General features: G+C 36.9%; 1 protein-coding gene and 1 pseudogene across 1 annotated transcript; one reads left to right on the forward strand and one right to left on the reverse strand.

Moving 5' to 3' along the window:
• Positions 1 to 5,873: 5,873 nt before the first annotated feature.
• Positions 5,874 to 6,794, reverse strand: LOC101724505 (olfactory receptor 14I1). The gene has a single exon (XM_004841214.1). The coding sequence runs from the start codon at positions 6,792 to 6,794 to the stop codon at positions 5,874 to 5,876; it is 921 nt and encodes a 306-aa protein (XP_004841271.1).
• Positions 6,795 to 21,868: 15,074 nt separating this feature from the next.
• Positions 21,869 to 23,388, forward strand: LOC101713544 (nuclear distribution protein nudE-like 1 pseudogene; annotated as a pseudogene).
• The last annotated feature ends 1,901 nt before the right edge of the window (positions 23,389 to 25,289 follow it).

Raw genomic sequence — 25,289 nt, forward strand, 5'->3', positions numbered from 1 at the left:
GATACATATATGTGATATGTGTATATTCCAGCGTGTGATCACTGATAAAGTGGTTAATTTCTACATTCTTTTTCACAGTAGTGGAAGTGAACCACACTTTGCCTTTTCCTTTTATCATCGAGTGTGTGGTCAGTGCAATAACTCAACAGATGTCAGAGTAAAGTGATGTAAGTCCTGGACACCTAAGAGTGTGTCCTGAGCTGGCTGCTTCACTGTAAAGCACAAAGTGCCTGGAGAGAAGACGACCCTTTTTTCAATAACCCAGTACTACGTTATGACTCAGGTAATCTGCTTCATTTATTTTTTTATTCATTTTATTGGTACATTTTTGGTATACAATACAGTTACAATCATTGGAAATTTGCACCTTTACATAATCTCAGTTCTTATATTTCCCCCATTCCCCTGCCCCCCCTTCAACCCTCCATGCTGTATTTATTGTAACAGTTATTCTTTGTAGACTATAAAGATCTATGGCTTTATATTTCTAGAATTTAAAATATTAATGCTAAGCTCTTATTCATTGCATTTCATATTAGTCTTCAAATTAGATAGAATGATTATTCCAAACTCTTTCTTCTAAAAAATTACTTGGTCTCTTACTAGTCTCATTACACTGTCTGTATAGGTTTGATGTTCACTTTGTGTAGATTTGTGTGACCCTATGATGTTCATGTGAAATTGTGTTGGATGTGTAGATCCATGTAATGCACAATGAATGGACTCTTTACAGTGTTTTCACCTGCAGCTCGTCAGTGTGACACATGCATTCAATACATCATTTAATACCCTTTATCAGCCTTTTTGCTATGCAGCAAAAAAAGTAATGTACATGCTGCACTTAGGAATTTAAGTATTACATTTTTTTTGGTGTTATTATTAAATGTCTGACTAGTTTTTATTTTGCCTTTTAACTATTCCTTGCTGATATAGTTATACAATAGATTTTAAATTTTTGATATAATATACTGTGTGTTTGGTTATAGGACTCTCTGCTTGATGTTTCAAGCAGTTTTCTTTCTGATGTAGATTCATAATATTTTCTCAATTGAAAATCGTAATAGAATTTCTAGTTTTACTTTTTTGATGACTCTCCACACTGATTTCCATAGCAGTTGTGCTAGTTTACATTCCCACCATCAATGTAGAAAGGTTCCTTTATCCCCAGGACTCACCAGCATTTGTGATTATTTGATTTCTTGACTACATTCTTTCTGGGGTAAGATGGAATCTCAGTATCATTTTAACTTGCATTTCTCTAATGGCCAGTGAGGTTGATGATTTTTCATTACTTATTGCAATCATGTTAGGGGAACTAAATCAGACACACAAGTTTAAACCCAAAATATAAATAAAGAAGAAGATAAGGGATTGATAAGAAGTAGGGAGAACTGTTTCAAATGAAAGGAGAAGAGATGGTGCAGAAGAGGAGAAAGGGGAAAAGGATTTGTAAAAGGAGAGAACTGAATAAAAATGTAATTAGAGTTTTTTCAAAGGGGAAGGGGAACAAAAGTTGGAAGGAGGGGGTAGGGATGGTAGGGGAGGGACAAAAGAGATGAAGATGGGTTATGGACATCCACCAAATCCCCATGAGAAATGTAATCATTATCTATTTCAAACATTTACTAATAAAATACATAATTAATTAAAACAAGGAAAACAAAGAAAATCACGATGTCTGTGAATATGGCATTTTTACTTCTTTTCTTTATCCATGACTACAGACAGCTATCACTTTAGTGATATGTGTAGTGAGAACAGCCTCAGTCTACTTGGTCTGCAGGCTTCAAGCGCACATTACACTTAGGTTAATGACACCCACAGCTTCACACACTCATCAGCATGATGAACTCATCCTGAGGGGACTTGTGTGCAGCCTGCTGACATCTCCACCTCCCTCCCCTGTCCTCCACCTCTCTTCATTGTTCTTCTCCATCTTCCATGTGATTTCCACCACGTTAGGTGCTCAGACATGTTGGATCATGCAGCAATCACCCATCTGTGCCCAGCTTCTTTCACTGAGCTTCCAAGGTTCATCCCAGGTGTTTCACAAGTAGGGTTTCTTGGGGGATTTATTCCAAATAATATTGGTGTCTGTGAATCACATTCTATTGGTATGTTCATCTGGACACTGAAATTATTTATTACCTGTCTTTGATGCTCTGAATGATACTGTAGTTGACTTGGAGTGTAGATAGCAATTGAATATCCTCATTTCCTTTAACTATATGCTTAGCAGAATTTTGGAATCCTAAGAGTTCTTTTTTACTTCATAAGGAATCTCTGAGATAGATTTAATATTTTCTAAACCTACTGATACTTTCAAGAACATGGTACAAGTGGTAATTTCCCCCGAATCTTCACCAACACTTACTATGAGGTCTATGAGGTGGGATCAAAACATGCTGAATGTTGGCATTACAAAAGTAATTATAACAGTAAAATAGATATTTTCATTAATCCCCTCAGAGTACTCTCCTCCCTTTGTACACAGTTCCATCTGATCCAGCTATTTCTCTACTTGGTATCTTCCCAAAAGAATTAAAAGCAACACACCATAATGATATATACACAGCCATGTTTAAAGTAGCACAATATGTTAGCTGAATCATAGAAACAGCCAAGATGCCCATCATCAGATGAATGGTTAAAGAAGATGTGCTTTTATATTAAAGGGAGTACTATGCCATAAGGATAAAATTGACACATTTTTAGGTAATTGATATGCCTTAAGACCATGCTTGTAAGTGAAATAAAGTGGACATACATGTTTAAATATTGCAATGTTTCTCTGGTGTGAGAAACCAAAAAGGGTAAATAAGGACCAAAATATCTAATACATATTAGGAAATAGGAAGAAAGGGTTCAACTGGGAAGGGGAACAAGGGAGGGGGGAGGGGAAATGAAAGAAGGGAAAAGAAACAAAGACAATAGAAGGAAAAAGTGGAAACAAAGCTTTTAAATAAGGATGGGAAGGGAAGACTGAAGGGAAGGGAAGGGATTGGGGAAAAAAGAAGAATCAAGATATATCATGTGCAGGTAAAAATTCCTATGATGATGAATGTGATCATTATGCATATCTACAGTATACGCATAAAACTGTATCAATGAAAGTAACAGTTTTGGTGAGTGTAAAGAAAATGTTCCATTTACACTGCCTGGAACACTATTCTATCCTAAAATGGAGGAATTTATTTCATGTGCACAAGTATGTCTCCACCTGGAGGACACTCTACTATGTGAAATCAGAGTCGGTAGAAGAAGACAAACACTCCATGACTCACTTATATGTGATTCTCACAAAGTTGACTTCATAGACCTACAAAGAAAAATTAATGTTACCTGATTAGCAGAGGGGATTAGATGGGGAGATAGAAAATATTGACCAAGTGTACAAATTTCAATTGAACAGAAAGAATAAGCTTAAGTGATTTTCTTAATTACTTTTCTCATTGCTGAGATAAAATATCCAACACTCAGAATTAAAAGGAAAGATTTATTTTAGCTCACAGTTTGTAGAGGTTTCAACCCATAGTTGGCTGACTCCAAGGCAGAATGGCATGGAAGAGGGGCACGACAAAGGAGAAACAGTCCATGGCTGGCAGAAGGCAGCAAGCAGCAAGGCAGAAGCCTCTCCCTTTTATCTCTTCCAGGCTTTTGGATGGCGCCACCCACAACCATGGTGGGCTTCACATTATCCACACCCAGAACCATGTTTAACATATCAGTGGACCAATTTAGTGATCAAACACTCATAATCCTAGCATAAAACAATTTAATCACATACCCTAGATCCAGCCATCTCAGAAAAGCTGTAACTATGTGTGCATGAGGCTGTGGGTGGACATCTAGATACAAGTCATAAGAGTGATCAGTTGCACAGAATGTTGACTCTAATAGCAATGTACTGCATATTATTCATATGTAAAAAAGGAGATTTTATGTTTCCTGCCCCAAATTGGTAATATCAAATGATAGAGTTCTTAAATTGCCACATTTAAGCAGTATGTTTAGTAAAACATAAGTAATCACACTGCATCATATAATTACATACAATTGTTATTTTTCAATGAACAATTGAATTAATTAGTAAATGAAATTATTAAAAACAAAAAAATTCTAGAAATAAAAAATGTCCCATAAGAAAATACTTGAGTTTCATGATTGAAATACTCTACTCATGATGATACATTAATTCATAATGCACAAGAACAAATAGTAACATGAAATTTTATGAAGCCACTAAGAAAAATAATACCATCTTGGTAGAAAGACAAAAAGAACAGGAGTGACACAATTTTATAATTTAACTCTGGAAAATAAAAGTCAACCTATTTGTTCATTCAAAATTCTGGAGGAAAATATACCTGAACAGAAAATCTGAATACAAATTCAAATTGAAATTATTAGGACAAAATACATTTATGTTTCAATAGTCAAAGATTCATAATTGTTAACATGCTATCTTTGCAAGAGTGACATTTAAATACAAATTAGAGATTGACTTTTACATTGAAAACAGCTAGGCAAATGAGCTATGTACAGACATATTTTGTGGCTATGTTAGCTTGTTTGGGGCAAATATTTCTACAAATGCAGAAATCACACTAACTTTGTACCTTACATATAGTTTCGATTGTCACCTATACCTAGATAAAGCTGTAAGAACAGATGTAGCCTGCTCAGTGGTGAAACGCTGAAATTTGAGGTATCTCCAGCATCAGAGCAGGGTGAGCCACATCCAGACCTTCACCAGGAGACGATCTGGTGCCAAACACCACTTGCTTCTGCCAGGAGCAATAAGTACAGGAATGCAGGGAGCCCGATGCACCTGTTTTTCCACTGCTGGGTGGGGGCTAAATGGGCACCAGAGCCTCAATGCTGAGTTTTTCCAAGGCAAGGCTTCTACATGAAACAGGTGGAGAATTTGGAATTCAATTTGGTTCTGAGACACAAAAATATTATGTATTTTAGTCACTCAGATGCAGATTCAGATATTCAGAGTCAGAAAAATAAAATGCTTACCATTATGAGTAAATCTATTAATACAGGTTACTTGATGAGAAAAATTTAACTCACATGGAAGCATCATCTGCTGCTCTCCAGGTAAATACCAATATTACTCATGGCTCCATCTGTTTCTGTTACAGTCTGATTTCCTGTTATTCATTACAGCCAAGGTTTGAGAGGATCAACATGATGAATCTTTTCATCCAGAACCCAAAAGCTTCCAAACTACAGTATTTTGTAAGCCAGTTGGTTTGTGTCCTAGTTTTCATTTAATGTATCAAAAGTATTTTAGAAGATAAAGCACAAAGGGCTGGCAAGGTTCTCAATGTTGATCACCCCATTGTGTTCTCAGGCCTAAGTTGTCCCCGTCTAATCTCCTTGTCACTTATCCCAGTCTGAGTAGAAAAGCAAATGCAAAGAGCACAGTGCAGAGAACAGGGTCTTCTCACAGGACCACTTACTATGCTTCTCCAGGTTGGTCAGGTCCAGCACCTGAGGTTCTCTCAGCAGCACAGGTGTCTGCTAATTTGAAACATGTATTGCATGCCCTGCTCTTATGGTGCCTGACTTTGCTGTCAGCTCAAAGTTATGGGAAATATATTCAAAACATATGTGGGCCAGATATCTAGTGTTTCACAAATGGATATAGAATATACAACATATACAAAATACCCAGCAAGGTAAATAATATGTAAATTTTAATTTCATCATAACAAGTACAGACAAGAAAATATATAAAAACAACTAAAATATATAATTCACAAGTGTAGACTGTAATATAAAAACAGACAGCAAGTAAATTAAATCACTTTCAGCCATATGTTAATATTCATGTTTCAGTCAAAACATCCTTGACTGAGAACTCAGAATCTGTTGAACATTCTTTGCAAAGCAGCATTGATCTCTCTGTTGCGTAGACAGTAGATGATGGGGTTCACGAATGGTGGCACCACGCTATAGAAAATAGCAGTGAGCAGATTCTTAAGGGAAGGTTTATTTGCAATGGGACCTAAGTAAGCTATTGCTCCTGAAATGATCAACAATAGGAGAATGGCCAGTTGTGGGGTACAGGTGGATATGACTTTGTTTCGGGCTTCCACAGAATGCATCTTGAGCACAGTTGAAAATATGTTAGTGTATGACATAAACATAAATGAAAAACATATTAACACAAGACAAATGCTTAGAGCAATGATTACAAATTCTGAAAACTGGACATCTGAAGATGAAATTCTCAGAATTTGAGGTACATCACAGAAATATTGTGGGATCACATTGGTCTTGGTGAAGGGAAGCCTGAACAGAGCACCTGTGTGGATAGCAGAGTAGACCAGACCAGATGCCCAGGAGCCAGCTACAGCCTGGGAGCACAGACTTGGGGTGATGATGAGCCCATAGTGCAGAGGGTGGCAAATGGCCACGTAGCGGTCAAAGGACATAACCACCAGGAGGGCAAATTCCACAGCTGCAAAAAGGACATAGAGGAAAATCTGTGCAGCACACTCTGCCAGGGATATGGTTTTTTTGCCTGTCATGGACTTCACTACAGCTCTGGGAACAACGACTGTGATGCTCCCGAGGTCTAGGAGGGCCACACTGCTTATAAAAAAGTACATGGGGGAGTGCAAATGTATGTCTGTTATGATGATAATGACAGTCCCAAGATTCCCTGTTATTGCTCCCAGATAAATCACTAAAAAGAGCACACCTTGAAGAACCTGAAACTCCCAGGAGTGTGTGACATCCATGAGGAGGAATTCTGTGAAGACAGTGAGGTTGTCCATGTCTGCCCACCTGGTGAGGTCTCTGCAGAGTCAGAGGTTAAAGTGAGCTGATGATGCTACAGCAGATTGTGGAGCACCTATTAAAACTACAGTATGCCTCCTAATAAGGAAATCAGGATAGAATAAATGGATAAAATAAAGTATCCTGAAATCCAAGGAATGTGCATATTTCTCTTTTGTTTGTGAAACTGCTGATAAATATCCTGATAGGTTCTACATGCATAGTCTGAGAATGATGCCAAGCTGGTCATGACACTGGTCTCCCCCTTGCGGTGCTTTCAAGAGGTGTGTGTGTGTGTGTGTGTGTGTGTGTGTGTGTGTGTGTGTGTGAACACTTTCTTTCCCTCTTTGCATCATCATTTATGACATTTGATTCAGGTTGTAGAAATTCTCCTTTTCTTTTGGAGATGTGTAAACCGTTCTCTTCTTGAGCTTACTTTTCTGTATGTTTAAACTTAAACAAGCAAAGAAACTTCTTGAAGTATGCCTCTGAAATGGAACCTTCTGCTATGCATGGATTCTAATTATTTAGGTGCCAATTTTTCTCCTGAATTTCCCTCTACTTGCTCTCAAAGTTTTACTAAAATGTCCTCATTCTATAATCAGTATTGTAAATTTAATTCACTTATTTATTATTGTTTTGAAGCATTCCAAATCATAAGTATCTATTTAGAAATTATCTTTTCAGTACTAAAATTAGCTACATAGACTTAACCTTAGTATTATTTCATTTTCAATGTTGAGAAACAAAATTGAAATACGATAAATAAACTACTAGCATCTATATATTTTAATATTATATATATAATTTGAAATTACAGAAACATTTATAAATTTTTCTTTTCCATGTATATTATTTGCTTAATCACACATTCATATGGCTTTCCAGTTATTTACAGGATATTTTATATAAATTAATTTATCTGAATAACATGTGGTTACTTTTATTTGCTTTATTTCTCTAAATGAGAAAATCTTTTGAGCACAGAAATTTACTCTCAAACCAGTACTAACTGATCAAGCTGATACTATTAACATCCAGTAGGTTACTCCTGCAAATCACTTATACTTATTTTTACTTTCCTTTATCAAAATAACAGATATGAGCCATGAATGTCTCTCTCCCATTCTCAATCTTTTCTTCTTACACATAATAAACCCCAAATTCATTTCTATTCTTCACAGTTATTTTTTATTTTGTTTTTATAACAGTGATTGAACTTGGGTCCTTGTGCTTGTGAGGCAGGTAGTGGAACCACTGAGCTAAATCCCTGGCCCCTCTTCACAATCATTGTAATCCAGTGGAGAAGAGGGAATCCAAGAGTTGTTTCTTCTAAATCCCCATTTTTCTCAGTATTTTGAAATTATTTAGCTCCCAATTAAAAATGTGGACAACGGAATGATTGTGAATACGAATTTTCCAGAAATTACTAAATGAGTGATAGAAACTCACAGACTGAAAGTTAAAGGGTGGAAAGCAATTCTCCATGTGACAGGAACCCCCCAAAAAGCAGGAATAGCTATCGTCTTTGCAGATCAAGTGGATTTCAATCCAACACTCATTAAGAGTGAAAACGAAGGGCACTACATCCTTGTAAAGGGAACAATCCAGCAGGAAGAGATGATATACATATATATGATCATAAATAAAGAGATCATAAATATGAGTGCACTGAACACTAGTGCACCCAACTATATAAAACAAATACTAATGGACATGAAAAGTCATATATGCACTAATACAATTATAGTGGGGGACCTCAATACCCCACTGTCAGAAATAGATAGAACTAGACAAAAAATAAGTAATGAAATACTAGAACTCAATTGAACTCTTGAAGAAATGAACTTAAAAGATGTTTATGGAGTGTTCCTCCACACAAAATCAGAATACATATTCTTTTTATCTGCAAAGGGATCGTTCTCCAAAATAGGCCACATACTCACTCATAGAACATGTTTAAGTATGTGCAAAGGAATTGAAGTTATCCCCTGTATATTATGAGCCCATAGTGTGATGAAATTGGAGATCAATAACAAAAGAAACTGCAAAAATTTCATAAACACATGGAAATTGAACAACACACTTCTGAATAAGCAGTGGGTCACAAAGGAAATTAAAGAAGAAATCAGACAGTTCCTGCAATTAAATGACAATGACAATACAATATATCAGAATCCATGGGACACAATGAAAACAGTCTTATGAGGGAAATTCATGGCAGTGAATGCACATATTAGGAAAACAGAGCAAGCCCAATTAAATAACCTGATGCTGAACCTCAAGTTTCTAGAAAAAGAGCAGGACAAACCCAAAGCTCGTACAAGGGAGAATATTAATATATCTAAAGAATTAACATTATTATCTTAAAAATCCAGCTATTATTAAAAACTGCCCATAATTACAATAATAGACATTTCAACATTGTTAACTTAAAGACTATTTGTGGTTTGATTTGAATGAAATGCCCTATAAATTTCATCTGCTTATAGATTTCTTTGTTATCCTTTTAACTCTAGGGCAAGAAAATATTGAATATGCGTGGACTAATGCTGGCTTCCAAGGTAATAGTCATTTCCATCTTTGACCTGGACTAAATATGAAAAAAAGATCTTTGGAGGGCATTTGAGAACTAATTGCCTAAAATGAACTCTAGAATCTGAAACACACTGGCTATTCTATAAGCACACAAAGATCATAAGGAACCAAAACCATTACACTAGCTTAAGACTTTAAAGTATTTAATAGGTGCTTGTATATAACTAATGCAGTTCTAATGTTAATAGAAATACTTGTATTAATATGTAAAAACATACCTGAGCAGTGAAGTAATGAATCAGACTTCAGTACAGGAATATTAGTTTTGCACATTAGGGCACTTGATGAGATCCTTGCTCCTGCTTCTTTCTTCCATGAGTAAATGCAAACGGACTTGTCAGTGAGACTCCCAGTGTGGACATGAAGGCAGCCCTGCTTCTGAAATACCTGTGAGCCTGGTGAGTCTTCACCAAGCACATGTGGGGGTCACACTTCTGATGAGCTCTGAGGACCTGGTGATCCCAGCTCCAAGTAGCCTGTGTTTCTTCCAGCATCTAATAGGAGAGCATTCTTTGCCACTCCATTGAGACTAATTAAATTTTCCAGTTTTGTAGGACTAAGTTGTGTGTGATATACAATTATTAAATATGGAACCATTAAAATATTTCATACATCACTGGGTAGTCAATACATTTTCAAGTTCACATCTCATTATAAAATTGATTTTTTTGATTTACTATAGAAAATCCATTGACAAGTGTGCTATGTTTGGGAGGGTGGCTTCCCTATGTGAGTTGGTATTTTTCAAATGATCAATACTTGATGTTAAAAAATCATGCATGAATCATACAGAAGTCTAAAAAATTTAAATTGGATCTTGAAAAATTCACTAATTGGGCTTCAGATTACACATTTCATATATTCTTCAATAAAACACAAGTACTTTTATGTTACTTATGTTACTATGTAATAAATGACAAATAGTCTTATATGAAAGTGTGATTAAAATACTCCTTCCCTTTCTAATCATACATCAATGCAAGACACTATTTTTCTTGTTGGTCAACCAAACACAATACTGCAACAGGAGAAAGAGATACGGGTTTTCACTTGTCTTACTGAGCCAGACAACAAATATAATTTCAAATATACAAATGTTTCTCCCTTCTCACTAATTTTAGTTTTGTCACACAATGCATTTTCCATAAAAAATCTGGCTGCTGGGTTATGTTATAAAATTTCTTATATTTGTTAAATGTGGTTGGATACATTTAAGTTTTGTTCATTTAAATGTGTGCAAATGTTGCCTGAAAAGACCCTGCTCTAATAATAACCTTCCGTTATTGCTCCTCTTCTCTATGGATTTGGTCTTTTTCTTAATTTTATTTGTATGATTTGATATACATAGTAATCACATTCATCATAGGGAATTTTTGCCTGTACATGATATATCTTGATTCCTTTTTTTCCATTCCACTCTCCTACTTCAACTTCTCTTCCCTGCCTTATTTTAAAATATTTGTTTCCATTTTATCTTTCTGTTTTCATCTTTTTCTTTTCTCTTCCTTCCTTTCCCCTTCCCCCTCTCTAGTTCCTCTTTTGAACAGTTTCTGCCCATTTTATTATACATTTTATTATACATTTTATTATTTATGCTTTCAGTTTCTCACACCAGATACAGTGCAATATTTATACAGGTGTGTCCAATGTATTTCACTTAAGAGTATAATCTCAAGGTACATCCATTTACCTAGAAATGTCCCAAGTTTATCTTTCTTTATGGCTGAGTAGTATTTCATTGTACAAAAGAACCACATCTTTTTTTATCCATTGATCTGTTGATCGGTATGTGGGTTGTTTCCAAGATTCAGCTATTAAAACTGTGCACATAGGCCCACATCTATTGCTGTTGTACGATGCTTTTAACTCTTTCAGAAAGATACCTAGACCTCTAATCCTAGTTTTTTTCAGGATCTCCAAGCTGATCTCCATAGTGGTTGCACCAGTCTACACTCCCAACAACAATGGAGAAAGATTTCTTTTTCCCCACATCTCCTCCAACATTTGTTATTGGTCAATATCTTATTTTTTTGGTTGACTTGATAGCAGCCATTCTTTCTGGAATGTGATGGAATCTCAGCCTTGTTTTAATTTGGATCTCTCATTGATGGTGAGGATCAATAGAACAGATTTGAAGATTCATAAATAATCTCAAACATATTCAGCGACCTTATCTTTCACAAAGAAGTCAAACACTTTCACTCAAAGAAAGCCACATCTTTAATAAATGGAATCACTGACTTTCTCCATGCTGAAGATTAAAACTACATCCATGTTTTGCACCATGGATTAAAATCAAAATGGATCAAACATCTAAATATTCAAACAGAAACACCAAATCTGTTGGAATAGAGAATAGGTAGAAATTTTGAAAGCATGAGTGTAGGCAAAGACTTAATGAGCAAAACTCTGATCACATGGGAAATAACACAAAAACTCAACAACTGGAATCTCCTCTTATTAAAAAGTTTTTACACAGAAAAACAAATCACTTCAATCGTCGGTACCAAAAAAAAACAAAAAAACAAGAAAGAAAGAAAATCAAATCACCAAGAGTGAAGAGACAATCCACAATGTGGGAAAAAATTTTATCCAGTTGTCCCTCAAATAAAGGATTAATATCTAGAATATATAAAGAACTCAAAAAAATTAGACATGCCCCAGTTTAAAGACTCAATCCACAAACAGGCATCTGAGATAAATACACACTTCTCAGATAAAGAAGTATAAACAGCAAATAATTACATGAATAAAAGGATTTGATCTTTTTAAACCCACATTCAAATGAAATCATATGGATTTTCTTCCTGTGCCTGGGCTATATGCATAGTATGATGTCCTCCAGTTTATCCAGTGTCACAAAGGACAGGATTTCCTTCTTCTCTGGGATGAATGGCATTCTGTGTGGTGTTCACATTACACTGTCTTCCTTCATCAATGGTGGACACAGAAGCTGATGCACATCATGTCTCAGCTGTTGTGGGCAACGCTGCAAAGAATGCAGTGGTGTGCTGGGTTCAGTGTGCTGATTCCAGCTCACTATACTAACACAAAGAAGTGGGGTTACTGGGTCACTGGGTAAGTCTGAGTTTCCTGCGGAGATTTTGTATTGTATTCTGCTGTGACTGTGTTAATTTATGTTCTCATCAGTAGTACACAGGAGCTCTTTTTCTACAGCCTTGATGATACATATCCTTTTTCTCTTTGATAGTTTAGTTTTCCGATTCCATTTCCTGATGAGACTGTCCTTCCTCCATTATGTGTTCTTGGTTCTTTCATGAGCATCAGTTGATCTAAGTTCACTGTTTATTCTTGGGACTTTTCCTCTGTTGGTGCATGTGTCTCTATGTCAGCACCATGCAGTGATTACTCTTTCTGTAATACAGAATTTATCATTTCTAACAGAAATAAGTTTTAGGTTTTCTTTACATAATTCTAAAACCATGTAATCAGAAAGCAAAGATAATTTCACTTTGTATCAGTCAGTGCTTACTAGAGAAGCAGATTTAATGTAAGATATACGAATACATAAGAATTTACAAGATTATCTCACAATGGCCACACACAGTCAGGTGTGGAAGAGTGCAAAAGGGCTGTCTGCACACTGGAGATCCAAAGGATCCAGTTGAAGGCCTAAAGCTCACTGTAGTGTCCTATGCAAGACCTTATCAGAAGGCTGAAAGGTCTGTTCTGGAAGCCAGGAGATGATGTCCAAGGTGAAGGTGAAGACTGCATTCCCTCTTATTTCATTCAGACATCAAGCCTATTGCTTGGTACCTCTCACACCAAGGATGGGTCTTCTGTCTCCAGTAAATCCTTTTAGCTACATGCAGAAAAGAACTTGATCAAATTAGTTGAGAGTTTCTTACTCAAGTTGACACAATCAGTTAACTATCACACACATTTTTATTAAGTCTATCAGTACATGTTAGGTATGCAATATGAGGACATTCATCATTGGGAATTTGTACCTTTACATGATATATCTTGGTTCTTACTTTTACCCATTCTTCTGCCCTCTCTTTCACACACTTCGTTTTCTTAATTTTATTTGTATCCCTATTATTCCTTTTGTATAAATGTTCTGGTACAACTTCTAGTATCATGTTGACTAGAAATGGAGCTTTATCATGAAAGATTGTTGAATTTTGGCAAATTATTTTCTGAATCTTAAGCTTATCTATCAATTTGTACTTCATCCTGTTAATTTGGTGTAACCCATTTATTGATTTGCATATATTCAGCCAAATTTGCCTTCTGAGGGTAAAGCCCAAATGATCATGAGTCTCCTGACTATGCTTAGGGCCCTGTGTGCCAACATGGCTCAGGGAGAGAAGATGTGTGTCAGCAACCAGGGCAGATCTGCCATGAGTGAAGCAACTCAGGAGGAGCAGTTGTTTTTTGACTTATATCCCCTCAGCATTGCCTAACCATCAAGACCTCAGCAGAGTTGGAAGGCATTTGAGGAAGGCTCACACTGAAGATGTCATTGCTCTCTATGAACTCCAACAGGCTGGAGAAAGATGTTCCCAATGGCAACATGACAAGGTACCCAGGTGCAGACAGAGTAGAAGAATGGTGCAAGCTGAACTGATGAACCTGAGCTTCCCAGTGATACTGTCAATCATTATGTTCTGGTCTCTGAAATAAGTAGGAAGAACCTTGTCTCTGTATGAGTGGACCTCAATGGCTCATCTGTGCAGCACAAGAATGGAAGCACAGAAGTGACCCAGACTCTGCACAGTGGGACCTCTATGGACTATGAGAAGAATGCAGCACATACATCCTCAAGGGGCATGTGGCCATGAGCATAGCCACTTTCTTGACTGGAACCAAATGGCATCTTCTAGATCCTTTTGTCTGGTCAGCTTTGTAAGATTCTGACCTAGATTTCCTGCCTGGCATGGGAAAGTGTTGGGTCTTTCATGAAGGTTCAAAATAGTCCTTGTGCCATCATAACACATTCTTTGATGACATCATGGAGGGAGATATTGTGAAGGTGGGGCTTTCAGGAGTTTGCACTAAGAAAGTCGATCTGGTGGTCAATGTGAAGTCCAAGTATAATTTCAATAACCAGTGAAGTGTGAACTTAGAACTCCTAAATTAGGTTCCTGTTCAGATCAGAATGATAGATGCAGAATCTCTCACAAAGAGCATGAATGGCTCAACAGAACCAACATGACTTTTGGGTTTCTCACTGTAGAGGAACCACAGAAACATTGTCACCCTGACACTCTCATGTGGCTTAGTAGAGACATGCAACTATCTAAAAGAATTAATACCTCCCTGGTCTTATTTTTGTAAAATATTCTGGGTGAAAGGAAGAAATTTGGTAGATGCCTGACATCTTCTATCCTCATTTCCCTCCCCAACTCCTTTTACTTTTTGATTCTAAGGAAAACTGATAAAATCTTTAGCCTTTGCTATTTTCTTAAAAATATTTTGCATTTTCTGAATTTAATAAAAAATGAGCCAGTAATATAATTGCTAAACTAGAAGAAGAGTCCCCCAAAGCCTGAAGATTCAAGGAGGAAGAGATGCCCCAAGCTCTCTGGCTCTCTGTCATGGTGAATCAGTGAGTGGTCTGTGACAGACACATTCCTGGTGGTACTAGATCATTCATAATCACCTTGATGTTCATGGCTATATTTCTTTTTTTTCTTAAATTATTGTATTGGTACATTTTAGGTATACAACAAATTTACATTTCTCATTGGGAACTTGTACCTTTACATGATGCATCTTGGTTCTTATTTCTGATCAATGACCAAAACTGTCAAAACTAAAAAACACGGGTCCTCCAGCATTAGCTGCATGCACATTTAAAATTGTTATATCATTTTAAATTTATCAAATGATCATCAAATTGTGACTTTCGCTTTTCACAGCTTTTGAGTTTGTCTATTCTGTCTGGTGTAAGGGTAGCTGCTTCTTTCACTTTTGATTTCCATATATTTGACTTTCTTTCCTTTTGCTTTGTATGTATTTTTACTGGTGAGGTGAGTTTCTTGGAGACAGCATATCACTGAGTCTAGTTTTTTTATGCATTCAGCCAGTCAGTACTTTTTAGTTGAGAATTTAGTCCACTTTATTAAAAGCTACTGTTGAGTCCAATCATTGCATTAAATTTCTCATATTTCTACTGAAAAAAATTGTATTATTCTTACTCTTGCTCTTTTAAGATTTGGTGATTTATTGTATTCATGAAGTTTGACTCATTTCTATTTTCTTTTCTTTTTCTACTTTGATGGTGAGTTTTATAATTTCACATATTTTCTTGATAGCAGTTGTCTTTCTTTTGCCTTTGGACATAGGCGTTCCTTAAGCAGCTGTGTAAATCCAGATGGAGTGATGGAGTTCTTCATTTGCTTGTTTTGAAGTCTTTATTTATGAAGGATAATTTTGCTAGAGATAGTATTGTGGTTAATTTATTTTTATTCACAACTTGGGATAAATCAATTCATTCACTCCCAGACTGTAGGGTTTCTTCCGGGAAATATGTTGTTAGTCTAGTGAGGGTGCCCTTAAATGTAACTTGGCACTTTTGTTTGGTAGTAATAAAAATTATTTGTCTCATTGTTATGGTCTATATTTGCATGTCCCTTAATAGCCGCATGGATTCATTGATGGAACTGCTGGGAGGTGATTGAGTCATAGGCTGATATAGCTGACTTGTTCTCAGGAAGTAGGATATTAATGTGATAGCTGTATCACTGTAGGAGTGAACTGGAAGTGTATATCTCCCCTCCTGGCTCCTCTCTCTTTGCTTCCTGGTCACCATGATGTGACCAGCATTCTTTGGTCCAGGCCCTTCTACCATGCCCTCCTGCACTAGCTTCAGACAATCATGGGCTAAAAATGTGAGCCATGATGAATCTCTCTTCCTTTAAGTTGTGGATGTCACATATTTTCCACACATAGTAGAAAAGTGGAGCAACTGTTTGCTAAGGAGAAAATCTATACAAATGTTACATTTGACTCTGGCCATATATGTGAAAACATAAGTCAGAGTTACTAAGGAAGGTTGGTTCTGAATAATTTCCAGTAAAAGGATACATCTAGTCACAGATCCCTTCTGCTGACTATCCTTGAACACTTGGATTTTTATGACTCCAGCAAGAACTAATGTCACCTGTATCCCTCTCCCTCATGCTCTTATCTGCTTATGTTGCACCAGTGTTCACTCAAAGTGACAGAGAGCACTTCCTTAAGAAACCTATGAGCTGGTGCATCCCTGGACAAATAAGAAGTGGTATAGAGCTTCTTCCTCAGTGATACAGTGTTAATAAAATACAGTCCTATTTTTATACGATGGAAAATACCTAGAAGATAATTGTGTTTAATTTAGTAGAGGTATATGAAAAATAAAATTCTCTACCCACATGAACAAATCCTGGATTCTATATGTCAAAACAGTAAGCTTGACTTAATGAATGTAAGTATTCCATTAAAAATGTAGGGAAAGGCCTGGGATTTAACTCACCAGTTCCAGCACCTGCCTTGCAAACGCAAGGACCCAAGTTGCTGTTGACTGATGTCTCATAACCATTGTTTCAAATCAACAATCAAATTACCAAGTATGGATATAGGGGAAACAAGTAGTTAACATATAAGTAAAAGTTAATGTTTAGACATTAATTTTTCTTATAATGAAAGTACCTTATTTAATTTCTTAAAGTCAGTATTTTATTTTCAAAGTTTTTGGGGAAAACTGAAATTGAGAAGCTCCATAGACTCTTCAACATTTCAGAACTTGACAACTGATACAGAAGAGGTTTTGTTTTAATACTTTTCATTCAGTTGTGAAAATGTTTTTCATGGTTGGTGGTATGCAAACCTTTTAGGTTGCTGTGGTCATTTTCTCCTCTACATTTTATGATGATTCCCTAAAAGATTTATGTTCTCTGAAGCCTAATGCTGCATGAGGAAATAACATCTTCTAAGCAATTTTTATTAAATTTACAAGAAAATGTGGCAGAAAATAGATTCATTTCACATATGTAAATAAATAATTATATATATTATTTATGCTCTATGCTTTCTTTGAGCAAAGAAGTTAATAGTTCTATCAGGCAGGATAAAAGGAAGGAGAAATGCTATAAATTGTTGCATTTTATTTTTGAATCATTTTTTCTCTTTAAATATTCTATCAGTATAGATTATGTGATATTAGCTTTCAGTAATATTAATTTGTGGACCATCAATTTGTGTTTTAGAAAATAGCTCTGTGATTATATAAGTTATGAGGATGCATACAAATGCCATTAGCAAAGCAAACAAGTATAAAAAGAGACAACATGTTTAGAACATATAATTTTGAACATGCATATTTCTTTACTAGGAAATATGGTTACATGTGCAAAGTTGATGGAGAAATGGAATTGAATACACAGGGCAATACATTTGCTTTAAATATTATCAATCAAGTCTATACTTTCAGATTGAATTTATTTCATTAAACTATATTCTGTGGAAAGTATAGCTTTATGTTTATGTCAAAATGACCATGATTTAGAAGTCACAGAAGCATTCTTATTTTGATTTTTTTCTGCATATGTGGTGTGGTTGAAAAGTACAATGAATGTTTAAGTTTAAAAATGTTACAGTGAGATACATTGCCTTAACCCCTCTTTTTATGCCTGCCTCCTTGTCCTCAATACATTAAAAACATTTACCTTTCCTAGACATTTTGACTTTGGGAAAGTGCCTGAAATTTCACTTTTCCACATCCAGTGAATAAGGTGGATGAGGACACAGCATTGTACTTTTTTCAGCTTGCCTTTCTATTGGATGTCATTTGGCACCAACATTATCCTATCTTTGACCACACCTTGAAAGGATGCATATGAAAGCAGACTTCAGAGCTGCTTCAGAAAGTGGCAAGGATGATGGATGTCAGCTGAAAAGGTATTTTGAAAGGGACTAGTGGTAATGTATATTTTACTGTAAAAATTATAAAAAGTAAAACTATATTTGATCATGCTTTGTATGTTTTTTCTTTCTAATAGTCACTTTCATAGATGAGGGATGATTTTCACTAGTTTGCATTTTCACCTTCCTGATGATGTAATGCTGAGCACAATTTCATATACCTGTTGGCCATAGGTAAGTGAAAAAATATCTATTCATATCCTTTGTTCCTCATTCATAGACTGGTTTTTTACTGTTAAGTTGTGTTATTGTCTTACACATCTTTTATATTAACTTCATATAAAATGTGAGGATTCCAAATATTTTCTCCCTTCTTAGAAATGTTTTATTTTCATTTTACAGTTCCTTTACTGTGCAGAAGCTTTTTCCATTGAGGGTCATCTCATTGGTCTCTCTTGTTTTTGTTGTCTGTGTTTTTGCTCTTTCCTTAAAAAAATCACCACCTTGGGCCGGGGATTTAGCCTAGTGGTTCTGCCACCTACTTTGCAAGCACAAGGTCCAGAGTTTGATCCCTGGCATCAAAACAAAAAAATCACCACCTAGACCAAGGTCAACAAGATTTTCTTCAGGATTTCTGAAGTTCCTGGCTTCAAATTTAAATCTCTGATCCGTTTTGAGTTTTTTATGAAGAATATGAGATGACTGTCAAATACCATTATCATGTGAGAGAAAATATTTATTTCCCAATATTACTTAAGAAATTGTCTTTTCCCTGTTTTTATGGCCCTCTTGTCAAAGACCAGGCCACCATATGCAGTTTTATTGTTGAACCCTGTAGTAGGATCCATTGGTTTCTGTCTTTTGTTATGCTAGTATCATTACTAATAGTATTGCAATAGAATTTATAGTCCAACACTGCTTTGGAATCTTTTCTTCTATTTGTGTGAAAAATACTTTTTGTAGTTGGTAGGAATTGTCTTGAATTTGCAGATATCTTTATGTAGTGAGGATATTTCAGTGATATTATTTCTTCTTCACATTAAAAAAGAATACACATGGATTCTTCTATATCTGATTTAATTTCACCTGATGACATTTATCCCTTCTATTTCTTTCTCTTACCCAAGTTCTCTGGCTGAAATTTCAGTTACTATGTTGAACAGGAGTGGTAAGAGTAGGCACTTTATCTTCCTGATTTTAGAGGAAATGCTTTCAGGTATTTTTCTACAGTATGATGTTGGCTATGAGTTTTTCATATATTGCCTTTATTATAACAAGGTAAGATCTTTCCATACCTCATTTATTTAAGGTGTTTCTCTCAAAGAGATGTTGAATACTTTAAAGGCTTTTACTACATCTACTGAAATCAGGGGAATTTTATGTTATGGTATATTAAAGTTATTGTTTCTCCTGTGTTAAATCATACATGTATCCCTGGGATAAAATCAACTTGATCATGGTGCATGACTTTTTAATGTTTTCTTGGCTTCCATTTTGGTTTTAGTTGGGATTTTGGCTTCTGTATCTATCAAGGATGCTGGTCTTCAGATTTGTTGTTGTTGTTGTTGTGTCCTTCTTTGGTTTTGGCATCGGGTAAGACTGGCTCCATAAAAAAAATCTGGAAACATTCCTTCCGTTTCCATTTCATGGAGTGGTTTGAAAATATTGATGTCAGTTATTCTTTAAAGGTCAAGTTAAATTCACTGGTAAATCCATCTAATCCTGTGCTTTTTTGGGGAGATTTTTATTACTGCCTAAACCTCATTGCTTGTTTTTTTATGTTTATATTTTTATATATTATTTGTTCAATTTTGTAATTTATAGGATGTGCCTATAAATTCAATCAATTTGTCAATTTCTTGTAGATTTTCCAATTTATTGGAGTACAAAATTTCAAACTAGTTCCTAATGATTCTCTAGATTTCAATGGTAGTGTCTTAACATCTCCATGGTTCAGGGAAATAAATGAAGGTTCTAAGTAACATGTGGATTGTCATACACATCAGAGTAATATTTGGTATTCAAATTGTTGCATATTTTCCATATCATGCACAACATTTGCAAGGCTTGCTTCCTAAATCCAAACATAACATATAATCAGGTATATCAAAGTCAAAATAAACCAAAGATAACATTTCTTCTTTTAGTAAATTGTATCAGGGTATTTACCTGAAAATCAGTCACCAGTCATTTCACAGGCACTTATATTAAATAATGTGATGTCCCTTTGCACTAGGGATATGTTTTCCCAGACAAAGAAAACAGACACACTGATTTAATCTTTCTTTCATAAGAAAAAGATGGGCTTTCATGAAAGAAATGATCCAATACATTAAACTCAGAGCAACTCAGGAAAGAAATACAATGAAATTTCCTAGTAGACCATAGAATTCAGAGGTTGGCATCAAATGAGGTGATGTAGCTGAAGGAAGATTGTAGGAATCCCAAGTTTCCATTTGGCTAAGTTTCCATGGCAATGCCAGCGCATAAAACCACATTGAAAAGGTAGGTGAAAAGTAGGAACTCTAGTCACTGAGAAAACTAACCCCCCAAGCCAAGAAACAGTCAGTGAATTTAGTGAATGCCCAAAACCGAATTTCTTGGAGTTCTACATCCTGTTCCCAGTTTTCTAGAAGAAAAATTCAACCAGAGTAATAATAAAGACAGTGGTTTATTGGACAGGTGGCCAAAGAATACAACTGCAGTAAAATTAGATACCAGTGTCATTTCTCTCCATTTGCAGTAGTTAGGGATGTAGATCTTTCCTTCCACTCTCTTGAAATTGGGAAAAATATTTCTGCCATCATGTAATGCTATATGACCAAGTTCTCAGAAATCATGCTCTTTCCTCTTCATCCACAGACTTGGTCACTCTGCTTCTGCCAGGGATTCTCACTTGGACCAGTTCCTCTAACCTTAAATATGCACTAATACGGCCAGGGATTTAGCTCAGTGGTTCTTCCACCTGCCTCACAAGTGCAAGGTCTTAGGTTTGATCACCAGTACAAAAAAAAGTGTACTAATCACATTTATGAGTGCTCCACCCTGATGGCCTAATCACTTCCCAAATTCTCCATCTCCAGCGATCATCACAAAGGATTTCTGTTTGAACATATGAGATTTAGGGAGGCATATCATTCAGTCTAGAGCAGAATTGTTCCATGGTTTTGACCAGAACAGTTTAAAATGCCTGAACAGCTTAAAATTACCATGAATTTAGATGAAGAATATGGTAGGCAGTGCTGTTCTTCCTGGTTCATGAATTGCACCAATAGGAGATGCAGGAAACACTTCTGATCTTCCCTAGTTTGTTTAATCAGGCTGCTGGAGAAAGGATGGCAAAGTGTGTATAGCACGAGGTTAGGATAGCCCTGTCTATGGAAAGATACCCACTTCAAAATTCTCTAAAAGTTGTAATAAATTTGGGAAATGAGATTCATTTTCTTAGAGAATTGGACCAGGAATTTGATTCATCTAAATTTAAGCTCAAACCAAGTCCTAGGAATCAAAATGGATCACATGAAAATATGACACATTTTTCAAGTGGATCAGATCTATTGATAGTTTACCTCCTGTATCCTCTTGTTAAAATTTTCAGGTGCTGAGGAGCCGGGCTCAGAGGTGCATGGAGTGGAGCTTGGGGGTGAAGAGGGAAGCACAGCTGATTGGGTGGGCCTGGCCAGGCCAGCAGAGCAAAGACGTTGGTCCAGCGGTGGTGAACATGAGCTTTTGGCACATTATAGAGGCTTTCTTGATCATGGATGAAGATATACCAAATTTTTCAAGTTTAAAGGAAGACACTGCTTATTGAAAGGAGCTTTCCTTGAAGTATAAGCAAAGCTTCCAGGAAGCTCCAGATGAGCTAGTTGAATTCCAGGAAGGAAGCAGAGAATAAGAAGCAGAGTTGGAGGCATAATTAGAACAGGCAGAGCAAAGAAATAAGAGACCTGCAAGCTTATAACCAAAGATTGAAATACAAATTGGAGGTGTTAAAGGAGAAACTAGAACATCAGTATGCACAGAGCTACAAGCAGATTTCTGTATTAGAAGATGATTTAAATCAGACCAGGGCCATTAAAGAGCAGTTGCATAACTATGTAAGAGAGCTGGAGCAGGCCAATAATGACCTAGAGTGAGCAAAAAGAGCAAGAATAGTTTCACTGGAAGACTTTGAACAAAGGCTAAATCAGGCGGTTGAAAGAAATCCATTTTTAGAAAGTGAATTTGATGAAAAGGAATCTTTGTTGGTTTCTGTACAGCAGTTAAAGAACGAAGCAAGAGATTTAAGGCAAGAACTAGCAGTTGGGGAAAGACAACATGAAGTGACCCAAAAGTCAGCTCCTAGTTCTCTGACTCTGGACTGTGAGAAGGTGGATTCTGCTGTCCAGGCTTCTCTCTCCTTGCTGGCTACGCATGTTGGCAAAGGAACAGAAAACAGTTTTCCTTCCCCAAAAGCTATATCAAATGGTTTTGGAACCAGTCCACTAACTCCTTCAGCTAGGATATAGGCACTAAACATTGTGGGGGAATCTCTTACAGAAAGTAGAGGCTTTAGAATCCAAGTTAGCTGCTTGCAGGAATTTTGCAAAGGACTAAGCAGGACGAAAATCTTATATCTCAGGGAATATTAACTGTGGAGTGATGAATAGCAATGGCACAAAGTTCTCTCAATTAGGGCACACGTTTTTCTTCAACAAAGTGGAAGTAAATGGCTTTGACCCAGCTCCTCTTCCTCCTGTTCTGGGCTCCTTACATCCCTCATCAGCACCAGGTATGCTGCCTCTCAGTCTGTGAGTGCCCACCCTCCAGGTGGAGGCTCCTGCCATCCTCCAACAACCCAGGATACCCACACCTCACCCTTCAGTGCCTGGGCCCAGCCCTGTGCCCCTCTTCCTGCCTCCCCATGGCTGGCAGAGGGCAGGCTGCATGCAGTGGCCACTGCTGGGCCTTGCCCAGCCCCAGGTCTCTGTGTGATCTCAATATTGGCTAGTACTATTGGTTTCACATGATTGTGCTTTTGTGGGTCACAAGGTGATACATATGTGTATTACTGGGTCACAGGATGCAGAAGTACCCATTCATCACACCTGCCTCATAGGCCCCAATATGCTGTGCTAATAGAATTTAGTTGTGTTTAGGACATTGCAGATCTCTAGATGTTCTTCCCCAAATCAGATTAACGTGTGTCCTCCTCCAGAGCTCCTACCTACGCATCGTCAGTGCTCATACTCATGTGTCCCCAGTTCCACCCTTATAGTTTGGGCCTGTTTCTGGCAGAGTCAGGAAGGTCACTGAATTAGGGACCATTGTCTGCACCTTCTGATTTTACATAAGCAGTCACCATTCCATATACTTGCCTCCCAAAGCAGAAAAATGCCTGTCTAAGCCATGGGTGGCAGGAGCCTCTGGGGCCTCGGCAATCCTAAGGCTAAGCCTCTGTGTTGCCTCCTCTTCCACGTGCCTCAGACTCAGGGGAGCTAGGTGGCAACCTCCTCACCAGCTTTCTGGTCATACAGTTGAGTGATATTTTCAGGTTTATGTTTTCACATCTCAGGGTCCATCAAGTTATGTAGGGAAGAATTGGGTGGCCTATTTCTGGGAGCTGGTGATGGAAGCTCCTAGGGACAGACTGACCAAAAGTGGTTGTCCCTGTGCATCCTTTGATTACTCTCATGCTGCATTTACTGTTTACATTTGTTTTATTGTACATAGGTTTGTAAACATTATTGCCTAAGATATTTGTATATAACTTGAGCTTTGTAGCTTTTAGTTATTCAGAACTCATGTGGCATGTTAATGACTTATGATGGTGTCCTACTCTGGGCAGCTGTATAGGATCATCATATGGTTAAAAAATACTTCCCCTCCTCTCCCCAAAATCTATTAATGTGGAAACAATAAATTTCACAGAAAAAAGAAAAAAATAAAAATTTCAGGTGTTGCTGTCTGTGTCCTGATTTACTACTGAATTCAAAAAAAGTAATGTTCATTCTTTATATATATCTTCTGACAAGAGATCCACATAGCTGTTGTCGTCCACAAACTCACTCTCAGACCTAGGTTCAGGAGCCCGGACCGGGAGGGTAAGGTGCAGAGTCACCAGCCAACTCTGGGGAGGTTTCAGGAATTCTTCTGCTTTATTGAGGAACTACACAAGCTTATATAGTGAAATAAAAGGGCAATTACATAGGCAGGGTTATAACAGCTTTAGCCTTGGCATAATTTAATTGGATGGAAAGGGATATAATTATACACAATGGAGAACATAGTTAAATTTATTTTAAACTGCATGGGGTGATCATCTGGGTGAGATGGAGGAGTCACCACCCAAACAGTGAGGAGGTATGGTCTACTTGATCTAGTTTCTATGCACTGGAGTGAGCTTGCTCAACTCTTGGTTTTTGTCTCTAAGCATGCTCAAGAGACCGGAGTGCAGTGTACTTGACCCAGCCAGACCTGAACTTCTCCTTCAATAGCTTCTGTGGAAGCACAACCACTCAGAGGCTGGATAGTGACAAGCCTGGTCTCCTTAAGACACACACTTCTCTGCAGACTCATTGTCACTCACCATGGAAGTTCAAGAAGTTTACAGCATGAACATATACCAAGTGGTTCATCAACACAGGACCTACAGAAGTGAAGGATAAAACAAATGCCTCACATGCTAATGCAACATTCTCATTATGGTGTGGCTGTTCACTTGTCTTGTTCAATTTCAGTATCATCTAAGTATTCTGAAATATTTGGGAATATTTTTAAGGACAGTTTTCTATACCTTTCATGGCATGAGTTCCTATGACATTAACAACAAAAAACACCATAAGTCTACATTCCAACCAGCAAGTCAATGCCCACTACCTCACCAAGCAAGAATGACTCTCTGGGACATAGACATAACAGAATCTCTGGACATATGACATCAGAAGAAAGTACCAAAATAAAAGCAAGCCCATCTGTAAGATGACACAATGACATGGCATTCGCACTGCTCAGGAATTGTTATGTTGGAATTATGACTTTGTTTG

Source organism: Heterocephalus glaber, unplaced genomic scaffold (assembly GCF_053883595.1).
Source record: "Heterocephalus glaber isolate CG9 unplaced genomic scaffold, H.glaber_assembly_v1.0 deba00001673, whole genome shotgun sequence".
Lineage (NCBI taxonomy): Eukaryota > Metazoa > Chordata > Mammalia > Rodentia > Bathyergidae > Heterocephalus > Heterocephalus glaber.

What these genes read in the sequence shown, in the direction of transcription:
- LOC101724505 (XM_004841214.1), bottom strand. Translation starts at nt 6,794, where the DNA reads ATGGACAACCTCACTGTCTTCACAGAATTCCTCCTCATGGATGTCACA.